Genomic DNA, 13,265 nt, shown 5'->3' on the forward strand with positions numbered 1-13,265 from the left:
GTTGTGCCATGGAAGGCTAAGGAAAGACGCCAGGTGCCGAAACAAATGAGAGTTGCTGCAACCGAGGTCGGGACGGTCCGGAAGATGTTCAAAAACGTTCCAGACAAAGCCCTGTTATAGTTCTTATGGTTGACTACACAGGCGGCAACTTTTTACGAATAGGTATATAAAAACCTGTACCACGTTCTGATAAATGCATGGAAAATCATGGGAGCAATGTCGAAAAATAGCGTAAGGGCGGTAGATTTTTGTGCAATACTTTTTTTTTTCTATCTGTACTTGTTCTTTTTTTAATTAAAAACGGTACTTACTTTAAAAACATGCCTCATACATATGAGAAAGAAATTTTTAAAACTCATACAGAATTCTATATAAAAAATTAAATAACCATTCTGTTCATAAAACATTGAAATTAGAAAATCATTAAACGTTTGAAATTTCTGATTTCCTTTTTGAAATCATTCTGGTATAAAGCTGTTCTCAGTTTGTCAACATTGCCAGAAAATATTGTTCGAGGGTATCAATTGCAATAAATAAACCTTGCGTTTGGCATATGACTGATTTAATTAATATTTTTCACTAAAAACAGAAATGAATTTGAACTGCAGAGAAACCCCAATTTCACGTTTCTCAGAGGCCTGAATCAAACATAAAATATGGGAAAAACGTCAGTTCAAATCCAAAAACATAAAATATGGGAAAACGTAAAATACGGGAAATGTATAAAAAGCAAAATCAGATAAGGAAATAAAAATAGTAATAAAGGTTGCTACGATGACGCTTATAAAATGTAAAAATGCGATACTTTAGGAAAAGAACATTATTGTACACACCAGTTTAGATCATTCTAACACATTAAGTAATGAATTCGGGCGTTTAGGTTGAAAATAGTCAGTAATAATGAATCATTGAATCCAAAGTAAATACAGCATCTTCCAGGATTGGAACACTTTGCAAAGTTTTCTCCTGGTCTTTATGATAAAGAAAATAGTCTTTTACTATTATTAAGCTCTTAAATGCAATATTGAAAGAAGAGGCGAGTTGTGTTTCCTCTTCTTCTTGTTCATCTTCATTGGCGGCCTAAAAGTCCATAAGGTCAGCTACGGATGAAGCAGAAGCGTTTCTGTTTTCATGGATTAACTTTCAACAGAGTGGATTATGTTTAAAAATGCACAGATGGAAACACTTTTCTTAATTTTAAAACATTTTTTCTCTTTTTTTTAACTGGCAAGGAAAATGTAAAATGCAGGAAATTCATAAATAACAAACTTTTTATCCGGGTTAAATTAATATTATTAGTGTACGGAAAAACTGGGACCTGATGATAAAAAACGTAAAATGTGGGGAAAACGTAGATTCGAGGGACGTAAAATCGGGGTTTCGCAGTGAAGACGATCAGCAAGCATGAAGATAAATATTACCATGCAACAATTTTAACAATTTTCCAAAGCATTTTTTTGGAATATTCAAAGTTATTAAATTTTTTCCGCTTTTTTGTCGTTTTGAACCACTGTGCGTTGTAATGACTTTTTAATTTTTTTATGAAAATTTAATTTGATGAAATAATGGAGCAAAATAAATTGTAATTGAAGCAAAAATGTCTTAATTACATGTTCAGCTAAGTTTGGTGAAAATTGGTTTGAAAATAAAATGTCTAAAAATCATTATCTAAAAAGTGTCTCACGTGTCTTCCCTTATACTAATTGTATGTCTCTTGAATTTTCTATTGTTCTGTAAGCATGGCAAAGTTGGTATTATTTCTGTTTAAAATAAGCTGAAATATAAGGTTTAACTGTTTAACAGTTACAGCTGTTCGTCAGTATTTTCAACTTTAAAACCAAAGCCAATGAGTTATTCTCCATCTTTCTCATGATCATGATGAAGCAGAAGCGTTTCTGTTTTCATGGATTAACTTTCAACAGAGTGGATTATGTTTAAAAATGCACAGATGGAAACACTTTTCTTAATTTTAAAACATTTTTTCTCTTTTTTTTAACTGGCAAGGAAAATGTAAAATGCAGGAAATTCATAAATAACAAACTTTTTATCCGGGTTAAATTAATATTATTAGTGTACGGAAAAACTGGGACCTGATGATAAAAAACGTAAAATGTGGGGAAAACGTTGACTTTGCTAGTCCCATTTTTGTATAGGTGGTAGCAATAAATTGCAGTTAAATCAGCAAAATTAAAATTTAATAGTATTAATTAAAAAAGCATTTTATTGAATCAATACGAACTGAATAGCGCTTGCATTTAGATTACTGTTTCAATGATGCATCGACTATTCTAAGTAATACTTAAAAAAACAAAAAACACTAAAGCATTGTGTTATTATTGCCAAAGTTCAACTTGATAAAAGTAAAAATAGTTACATTCTTCTGAAAAAATAAAATTTCCATTTTTACTGCTTTGGCAAAAAGTAGCAAAAAGGTATTTTTGCTGGGATGGTTTTTACCGGTTTTTACGCCTGTGGCAAAAACGTGCCAACCCTAATTGTTTGTATTAATCAGTACAACATTTTATTTCATGAGTGTGTTTTATTTTAAGCTGAGCAATAATTTGCATTTTTGTGAATGCAGTTTTTATTACATTAATTTTGTGAGTGCATTGACTTTGCTAGTCCCATTTTTGTATAGGTGGTAGCAATAAATTGCAGTTAAATCAGCTTGTATTTAACCGTGAAATTGTAATATTGAAGTAAATACTTCATAAATTACTATTATTATTTTTATTTAAGAACTGACTGCAAGCCTATCCAACTGGCTTTGCAGTAGGGTTTCCAATCCCCCGTCATTCTTAGTCCCGCGGGATTTCGAGATTGTGAAGAACCAATTCCGCTGGATTGCCTTTATTCTTCTAAAAGTTAAGTTGTCAAATAGAAAAAGTTGTGCTTTTTAGGAAGGACTATTTTTGTTACATTAGTCGGGTAATCTTGAATTCCGTGCACCAGTATTGTAGAGTACTACAAAGTTGCAACTCAATCAGTGACTATCGTTTGATATACATAAGTGTACTTAAAAAAAGTCCAATGCGTCTTAACAAAGCATTGTTCGTATGGGATGGGAAAATTTTTGTGCAAAAAATAATGGGCTAGATGAAAACGCGGGATATGGCTCCACTGCAGTTGTAAGTAAATTGTGAACATTTATCAAAATATTCCTACTAATTTCACCATCTTCTTAGCTATATTTATCTTTTCTTATGGAGAATGTCAGGTTAGTGGTTTTTGCTCATAAACTTCAAATTTTGACGAAAACGATGAATGTTTGATTTGTGCAACTTGCCTTGTTGCTTTATTAACGTTGGTCATTGCATTAGGGCGTTTGATTCGTTACTGCAGGGCAGGGGCAGATACAGAAATAACTTTTGGAGGGGCCCCGGAAGTTTAATCCCCCCCATTCCCCCTGCATACAATGTTTCGTACCTAAGTTTTCATGACTTTTTTTAAAAATGTTTTTTTATTTTTAAGGATCACTTTTAAGGCCAATTAATCTACTTATAGGTACAGTCGGATCGCGCTACAATGCGATCCGACTTACGCGAAATGGCTATAATGGGAGTTTTTCCTAAGTAATGATTTTTTTTTACAACGCCAACTCCTTGCCTGCAGAGCGAAAATTTTTCAATTATTGAAACTTCGAATAGCGATAACCTATGGTTGGACTACTTCTGCTAAGACAACCCTATACCATCGGCTTTGTAATATTTTTGCCTACTTTTTTTTATTAGTGGAAACTCGATGAGGGAAAATAATTAATTTTTGAACCCCTTTTAAACCCTGACAACCCTGATTAGGGACTGGAAGAAGATAGGCAACCTTACTTTAACGTTTTCTTTATGGATTTTACTCTTTATGACAACAATTTTTGGAAACTCCATGAGGGTAACTTACTCCTCTTTGGGCACCTTTTCACCCCTGGCAACCCTGATCAATTCACACGCTATAAGTAGGCAACCTTACTTAGAATTTCGTTTACAACTTTTACTGTTTATTTATGATAACAATTTTTGGAAATTCAATGACGGTAAATGTTTCATTTTTGGGCACCTTTCAACCCCTGGTAACTCTGATTAGTTCACGTGAAAGAGGCAGAAATTCTTACGTTCGCGTTTTATTTACAACTTAAGCTCTTCATCTGTGGTAACAATTTTTGTAAACACGATGAGGGTATAGGTCAAGCCTAGTGGAATCTTAAACTATGATGAATTGCCTAATGTGCATGCGCTGTCAGACGACTGATCGAGCTGCATAAACCTTCTTCATTTTTTAAATTATAAACATATTTACTATATCTACTGTTCAGTGCTATTATAATGCTGTAGTGCACATACTGTAAGAAACATACTGCTTTATTTTATGTTTCTCTCCCGCATTGATCATTGATTCTGTGCTCCTCAACAGTATTTTATGTTAAAAAATAACGTGTTTTTTTTTCTAAATTACAAAAAAAAGTCAGTTCTTTCTAAAAGATACTGAAATATATAGTTAAAAAATGGTTTGAAACAAAACAATTTGAGGGGTGTTTACAAATGTCTGAAGCAATTGGGTATGCTTTTCAAAAATTCCTAAACTAACCTTGTTCCACAACGCGAAATTTCAACTTACATGAGGGGTCTTGGAATGCATCCCTCGCGTAAGTCGGGACTCGAATGTACATAAATATTGTGCACTAAAATGCTTTGAATGTGGACGTAAAATATCAGGCAAATAAAATTCTAAATCCAATATAAATATCAATGAGATGCTATAAATAAATGGTTTTAACAAGGAACATTGTTATAGCACAAGAGCAAGATTATTAAATAAACCCATACCTCATTTGACTTTTTATAACTTAATTTATCTTTTAATTATAAAATAGTGTGTAATTAAGAAAATCATAGTTTCATTACCCGTAAGTTTTACTGAAGAATTCAGAATCTGTGGCAAATTTCACAGCAGTTACTGATTAGTTCTTCAAGCCATCATACAGTTGAGGTGACATTTTCATACTACATGCCTTTTCCATTAATATCATTGTTTTGCAAAGAAACTACCATGTGATTTCTTTCATTTTGCATTTTTATAAGCTCTATCCTCTGACTCCAGTATTACTTCTTTAGCAAACTAAAATGCTTTTTTTTTTCTTTCTCAAAATGTGCTGTGTGTGCTTTGTGTTCTCTTTAAATTATTGTAAAAAAAATTATGCTATGGAAAAGTCAATAAAAAATAATAAATAGAATAGTGAATAGTTAAATTTACCCTTTAGGAGGGGTGGGCCCCCTGCCCCCCATATCCACTACTGCAGCAGGGGGTGAACGCTGATTGGGTCGCACTCTCAGTAAAAGTTTTTGAACAATTTCACTAGATTTACCTCTCACTTTAAAGAGACAATCGAAAACTTGAGCAGCTTAATGTACTGCACTGTCATGCAAGTCATCTAGTCTCTTATCCAAGTTTCTGTCACCTCTTTTAGAGTCGTACTGAATTAGTTTCGCTGTGACGAAGACATCGGTAGACACTTTCTACAGGTTAGAGAGCATAAATAAAAAATTATGCAGGTTTTTCCTTGCTTTCTTCTTCGGAAAAAAATATTGTGCAATTTTAGTAAGTTGAAGATTTTGAAAGCATTCCTTAAGTTTACAGAAGCATTCAAACATTGCATTCAGGCTACTCCATCAGATTTTTGCACTCTGTAATAGATTTTCTCAATTTTTTCAAAAGCACAATTTTCAGGGTTTCAATGTTTAGTGATGGAACCTCCAAATGAGTATACCAATTTATTCTCAGAAGAATACGCTCTTTTTTTTATTGTTTTCTTGAATGGTGAATCTACCGTTCACTGTATGAGACAAAGTGTTTCGTAATCTTCTTGCATATATACAGGAAGGTGATTAAAACTTCAGATGATACCTTGTAAAAATATTCGTTTTATGGAAGGTAAAAATTGGAAAACGTTTGAATGGAAAATCTTTGCGGAATTGTAAACCCCACAGGATTCTGCTCTTAATCCCGCAAAATATCGTGTGGGATTCAGGATTGGGATTGGAAACCCTACTCTGCAGGCTACTTTTGCCCTCATGCTGTAGATTGTGCATCCCTGCCATTTGGATTTTTTTCTTTGAACTTGTTTCTTTCTTTTAATTTAGGTACGGAGATCCGTCGGATCTACTGGTAGAGGAGATTTTAAACCATGGCCGACTGACAATGAGTGACACTGTACAGAGAGTGGCAGAACGATTGCAGGACATCAAAGAGGCTACAGACGTTGGTACATTGTTTTCTTTCATTCTTCCAATGGTTGCTAGGTGTTTTTTTTTTAAATATGTATTAATAAGGTATCTTTATAAACAAAAACAAAGAATAAATTTTAAAAAAATATGAATAAAAAATCAATTTTGTACTTGATAAGGTAAATTAATCTTTGTAAAATAATTAATTTGATGTAGTCATTAAGGTAAACCACATATATATGTATATATATATATATATATATATATGCATATATATATGTGGATATTTATATATATATAGAGAGAGAGAGAGACATTCACCGCGTTTCGAAGCCACGGAGAAGTTCACCGCTTATTGAAGCCAGTTTTAAACAGCTTCAGAATGCGGTGAACTTCTCTAGTTTTTTTTTATATACGAAGACGTGTTGGATATAATTTGAGTTTTATGGCCTACAGCTAAGCTGAAAATTAGGCAACTCATTTCCAACTAAAAATTTGAGGTAGTGGTCTGCCCGAAGAAAATAAAACATGAATCATTCTTTACACTGAAAAACATTTATTTGACACATATTGAAAATTGGTTACAACACAATGATTTGTTCCCCGGGAAAAAATTAGAAAAAGAGATCTTACAATGAGTCCATGCATGGATTAAAAGTCCTGTTGGTGTTCCATGGTGACGCCTCACCGGTCGTTGGACAGCATGGCAATTTCCACGAATTGCAGGCAGGTCGATTCACACCGCGTGAGCAACAGTTCACCACATCAGGGAAAAGGTATACCAGGGATGGACACGATCTTCTTCCGCAGGAGAACAAAAGACCCACATCAGGGAAACTTAGAACTCTTTGTTTTGGTAGACGTCATCACAACACGCGGTTTCCAAACTTAAAACATCATCAGTGCTTTTCCAGGAAAAACCAGACCTCACCAAGAGGCCAATAGCAAAAATTTAGGATGACATTTGACGAACACATTCACGAGACACAGACAACACAAGACGAGGAGACGAGTAGAAGGAAAAAACGAAGCGAAGCCAAAGCGATCGAGCTCCTGCCGGTCTGCGTATTTATAGCCAGATTCGGCCTTTCCAGAAACAATGTGACGTTACCTAATTTGCATATTGCCAAAACAACACAACCCGGAGAAAACACAGCTTGCCGGTTGCACAATTCTTATTTAATTTGGCATTCAGCACTTAACACCTCAACATGATTTCATCACGTCATTGACACGTGCTCTTTCGGAAGTTTACCGACATCTGCCGAATGACAACAACCAATCATAGCATGCCGCATGTTTTCCAAACACTTCCGATTCAAACTCGGACATTTGAGTGTTGGCGGCAGGTGGATGGGATTCTTCGCGCAAAGTTTTCTCTCGGAATGGCAAAAGGTAAGTCACAAAATGATTTTTCTTTTAAACAATATTGGTGAAATCCTTCAAGAACCAAAAATAAAGGCATTTAGCCCAACAAGTTCCCCCCTCTTGAAGGAATTTCATCAAAAACCACATTATATACATTAAAACATTTGACTACATTCATATTATATTTACAAAAGATACATTTGAAAAACAGTTCAAAAATTTGATACGCCCCCCTCATTTAATCCCAATTAAATATAATTTTACAAAGTTTATTTAAACAATTCTTAGATAGGGGTTTAGTGAAAATATCCGCGATGTTTATATTTGTCCTCACATATTTAATCAAAAAAATCTTTTGCTCAATTAAATTTCTTAAAAAATGGTACCTTACATCAATGTGTTTTGTACGGGAATTCTCAATGGGAGACTTAGAAAAATCAATTGTTGCAGTGTTATCACAATAAATAATTGTATCTCTAAGCTGGAGGTTTTCAATATTTAATTCACTTATTTCTGTGATTATCCTCTTCAGCCAGACCATTTCTTTTGCAGTTTCACCAAGTGAAATATATTCTGCTTCCATTGTGGATAACGCAACACATTTATGTTTAAATGTCCTCCAATTAATTGGGACCCGATCAATACACAAAATTTATCCTCCCATTGAGACCCTATCCTCCCGATTAGCGGCGTAATCGGAGTCTGAAAATCCCCGTAGATTTACACTATTGATTGAACTTAAATTTAGTTTGTATGATATTGTATGCTTTAAATACCCTAGCAATCTTAATAGAAAATCCCAATGCTTTCTTCCGGGATTTGCTTGAAATTGGGAAAAAATATTCACCGCATACGAAATGTCAGGTCGGGTCTTCCCCGCTATGTATGCCATACAACCCAACAAATTTCTGTATGGGAGCTTTTCTGCTTCCCTTTTTTCTTCCTCAGTTTTCGGGCAGTCGTCCTTCGACAAAACTGTACCCTTTGAGATTGGGAGGGTTGAATTTGGCACATAGTAATCAGAGAATAACTCCAAGACCTTCGAAATATAAGAGCTTTGGTGAATGAAAAGATTATTTTTATCTTCCACAAATTCAATCCCCAGGAGCTTTCTGGTTTTCCCCATTTCTTTAATATCATACATACTTTTAATTTCATTGATTACCTTTTTAATTAAATTTTCATTTTTTGCTAGAATTATTATATCATCTACATAAATAAGAAGAAAAGTATTTTTGTCTCTATGGTATACACAATTACATCCTTTTAATTTTTGAAAACCAAAACCACGAAGAACACTGTCTATTTCTAAGAACCAGTTTCTTCCGGACTGGTGTAGTCCATAGAGAGACTTCTTCAATTTACAGACAAAATTAGGGTGGCTTTTACTGACAAAACCCTCTGGTTGTCTCATGTAGATTTGTTCCTCTAAATCAGCATACAGGTAAGCATTTTTTACATCAATTTGTGAGTGACACCATTTTAAAAGACATATAAAAATAGAAAAGAAAACTCTTACAAGTGAAAACTCAATTACTGGACTGAAAACTTCAGAATATGACTCAATTGACTGACGGTCCCCCCTAACAACTAATCTGGCCTTGTATCTTACAACTTCACCCCTGTCATTTATCTTGAGGTCGTAGACCCATCTGTTTCCCAAAATTGGTTTCCCCTCTGGTGGGGGTACAAGGTCCCACACCTCTCTTTGGTTAATGACATCCAATTCAGACTCCATGGCCAGTTTCCAGTTGTCCACCTCGGGGGTAGCCATACATTGCCTATACGAATTCGGTATAAAAATTTCTACCAAACTTGCTTCTTCACTTTCTCCCGAACTTTCACTGTCGTCACAGATTTCCCCTACTGTTGGATTTTAGATGAAAAGTCAAAAAGCTTTGGTTTATACTCTATTTTATTTTCACTACAATATTTTAGAACCTGTTTTAATGAATTTAATCTTACTTTATTTTTACCGGCAATTGTATAATAAATATCACTCCTATCCCCGGTCTTTCTCTTTTTGGCTTCTCTAACCCATTTAATTTTTTCACAGGGAGTTTGCTCAACGCTCTCCTGGATTTCCTGTTCAAGTTGAACTTTACTTATAGGCCTGATAAAATTAAATTTTCTCTCATTTTTATTTTGGACTTTTAATTCCCCCCATCTTTCATTTTCATTAAACTTTACGTTAATAGTTTCTGTGACTGTTCTGGTTTCAGGATCCCAGATTCTGTACCCTTTGGTACGTAAGGCGTATCCGACCATGATCCCCTTGGTAGCCCTCATATCTAACTTTTTTAGTTTGGACCTAGGCTGACCTACATAGGCAGTACACCCAAAAATACGTAGGTGCCTCACTGAAGGTTTACGTCCAGAAAACAGCTCGAATGGGGTCTTGTCCATATTTCCTATTACCGTCCGATTCCTTACATAGTTGAAACAAAGAGCGGCTTCAGCCCAAAACTCATCCCCCAGTCCAGAATCCTTGAGCATAGACCTCACACCATTCATTATGGTTAAATTATACCTTTCTACTACCCCGTTCATTTGTGGGGTGTAGGAATTGGTCCGCTCTATTTTTATTCCCTGATTGGTGAGATAGTTTTCAAAATCTTTGTTAACAAATTCTGTTCCATTATCGGAACGGATAGCCAAAATTTTTGAATTCAGGAATCTTTCAGTCCTTTTTTGAAAATTTACAAAAACATTAAATGCCTCATTTTTTGTTCTTAAAAAGAAAACATATGACTTTCTTGAGAAATCATCTATAATTATAAAAATATATTTCTTTCCCCCCAAGGACTCGGTCTGAAGGGGTCCCATCAGGTCCATGTAGAGCAATTGAAGTGCAGAATTAGTACGCCTTTCTGGCATAGATTTAAACGAGCACTTCCTCATTTTCCCTAATTGACAAGGGTCACAATTGGGTTTTTGCCCCTTCTTAATCTCCAGTCCTTGGACTGCACCAAGTTTACTCGTTTTGGTGATACTTTCCATATTTATATGGCAAAATCTCCTATGCCATTTTTCCATATCAATACTGACCATATTGGCCCCTTCAGACGGGTCCTTGGTCTTAAAAACTTTGGTATAATTAACATGTTCACAATCAATATAAAAATTTGGTTTAACATGATAAAGTTTATTTATTAAATTTGCTGTAAATAATTTAACATTTTCTTGATTAAAAACACAGATCTTTCCGGGCAACCATTTGAGCTTATAGCCCTGTCTATCTATACAAGAACCAGAAATTAGCTTGCGTCGCAGTGTTGGAGCATAGAAAACATTATTCAGGGTGATGGTAACTAATTTTCCATCTGATTCAATTTTAAAAATCACTTTCCCAATGCCCTCTACTTGGCTCTTCACATTTCCTACAGCTACCTCCATTTGTGTGTTTTGTACAGGCTCTAGCTCGGCAAATAACGATTTATCTCTACAAAAATGAGATGTGCTGCCGCTATCCAATAGCCATGTATCCTCACATTTTGGGTAGGTAGTGTTTGCAGAAATTTCGTTTTCATTTACTGAACAAAACATTCCTGCCTGAGGGTCTTCTTTGGTTTTGAATTTAAAATTCCTATCCTGTTTTACTTTATTACGGCTCCAACACTTCGACGCAATATGCCCTTTCTTTTTGCAAATGTAACAAACTTTATTTTTAGCAAGAAATTTACCCCTACCATTTGCCATTCCGGAGTTTCCGGGTTTTGAAAACATTGCCGAATTTTCTATATTAGGCTCTTTGGCCAAATACCTAATCCTACCTTCCTCAGCTAGTAGTTCATCTTTTACTTTCGAGAAAGTAAATTTCTCTCCTTCCCATCTGTAGATGGCTTGAACAATGCTGCTGAAACTAGGAGGTAGATACCGTATCAATTGAAAAGTTCTGAGTTTTTCTTCCATAATATATCCATTTTCGACTAGTTGATTAAAAATTCCCCCCAACCTTGCAGCGAATAATCCCACCGTTTCACCTTCTTGCATTTTGCAAGAGAAGTAGGATTCCCACAATGCGGCTACTCTGGCCAAAGATGGGGGTTCAAAATTTGCCTTAAGGGCTTTCCAGGCTTCATTAGGATCTTACAAATTATCAATTAACCTTTTTGTATCTCTTTCCAAGTTTAAATAGATGATGGCTAAAGCTTGGCCACATCTTTTTCTGTCAGCACTAGTTAACTCCCCTTCTGGTTTCTTTTGGGTAATCTCCCATAAATCCCTTTCTATGAGCACCATTTTTATATCTTTGGACCAGGTAGCCCAATTATGGGAGCCCAACTTCTCAACGTTTCTATAATCTTTCTCCATAATAAAGAAATGATTCAATTTTCTCCGGGCAGGTCAACCACGCTCTGCTACCACCTGTTGGATATAATTTGAGGTTTATGGCCTACAGCTAAGCTGAAAATTAGGCAACTCATTTCCAACTAAAAATTTGAGGTAGTGGTCTGCCCGAAGAAAATAAAACATGAATCATTCTTTACACTGAAAAACATTTATTTGACACATATTGAAAATTGGTTACAACACAATGATTTGTTCCCCGGGAAAAAATTAGAAAAAGAGATCTTACAATGAGTCCATGCATGGATTAAAAGTCCTGTTGGTGTTCCATGGTGACGCCTCACCGGTCGTTGGACAGCATGGCAATTTCCACGAATTGCAGGCAGGTCGATTCACACCGCGTGAGCAACAGTTCACCACATCAGGGAAAAGGTATACCAGGGATGGACACGATCTTCTTCCGCAGGAGAACAAAAGACCCACATCAGGGAAACTTAGAACTCTTTGTTTTGGTAGACGTCATCACAACACGCGGTTTCCAAACTTAAAACATCATCAGTGCTTTTCCAGGAAAAACCAGACCTCACCAAGAGGCCAATAGCAAAAATTTAGGATGACATTTGACGAACACATTCACGAGACACAGACAACACAAGACGAGGAGACGAGTAGAAGGAAAAAACGAAGCGAAGCCAAAGCGATCGAGCTCCTGCCGGTCTGCGTATTTATAGCCAGATTCGGCCTTTCCAGAAACAATGTGACGTTACCTAATTTGCATATTGCCAAAACAACACAACCCGGAGAAAACACAGCTTGCCGGTTGCACAATTCTTATTTAATTTGGCATTCAGCACTTAACACCTCAACATGATTTCATCACGTCATTGACACGTGCTCTTTCGGAAGTTTACCGACATCTGCCGAATGACAACAACCAATCATAGCATGCCGCATGTTTTCCAAACACTTCCGATTCAAACTCGGACATTTGAGTGTTGGCGGCAGGTGGATGGGATTCTTCGCGCAAAGTTTTCTCTCGGAATGGCAAAAGGTAAGTCACAAAATGATTTTTCTTTTAAACAATATTGGTGAAATCCTTCAAGAACCAAAAATAAAGGCATTTAGCCCAACAAGACGTACACCGGGTTTCAAAGCCAGTTTTAAACGATCGCGCTGTATAAAGCGTTTACGAATCAAATGCGTGAAATAATTCTGAATTACTGTTTTATATCAGGAGGAAATATATCGTTACATTTACACTGTTAATTTTGCTAAAATTAACAGCTAAAATTACTCACTGCGGAATTAAAACAGTACAAACGATTACATTAACCGATGCGCCTCGTTATACATGTAAAATTATACAGAGGCGCATCGGTTAATGTAATCGTT

At 35.5% G+C, this 13,265-nt stretch overlaps 1 protein-coding gene across 1 annotated transcript in view; it reads left to right on the top strand.

Annotated features, from left to right (window-relative positions):
- The window catches only part of LOC129221252 (DNA-directed RNA polymerase III subunit RPC3-like), an 85,752-nt gene that overhangs the window by 14,538 nt on the left and 57,949 nt on the right, over window positions 1-13,265 (top strand). The window contains exon 3 of the mRNA XM_054855711.1: window positions 6,132-6,253. Within this exon, the coding sequence (XP_054711686.1) occupies window positions 6,132-6,253 (122 nt within the window). The remainder of the gene's footprint in view (window positions 1-6,131; window positions 6,254-13,265) is intronic.

The sequence above is a fragment of the Uloborus diversus genome, chromosome 1, assembly GCF_026930045.1.
Source record: "Uloborus diversus isolate 005 chromosome 1, Udiv.v.3.1, whole genome shotgun sequence".
Taxonomy (NCBI): Eukaryota; Metazoa; Arthropoda; class Arachnida; order Araneae; family Uloboridae; genus Uloborus; species Uloborus diversus.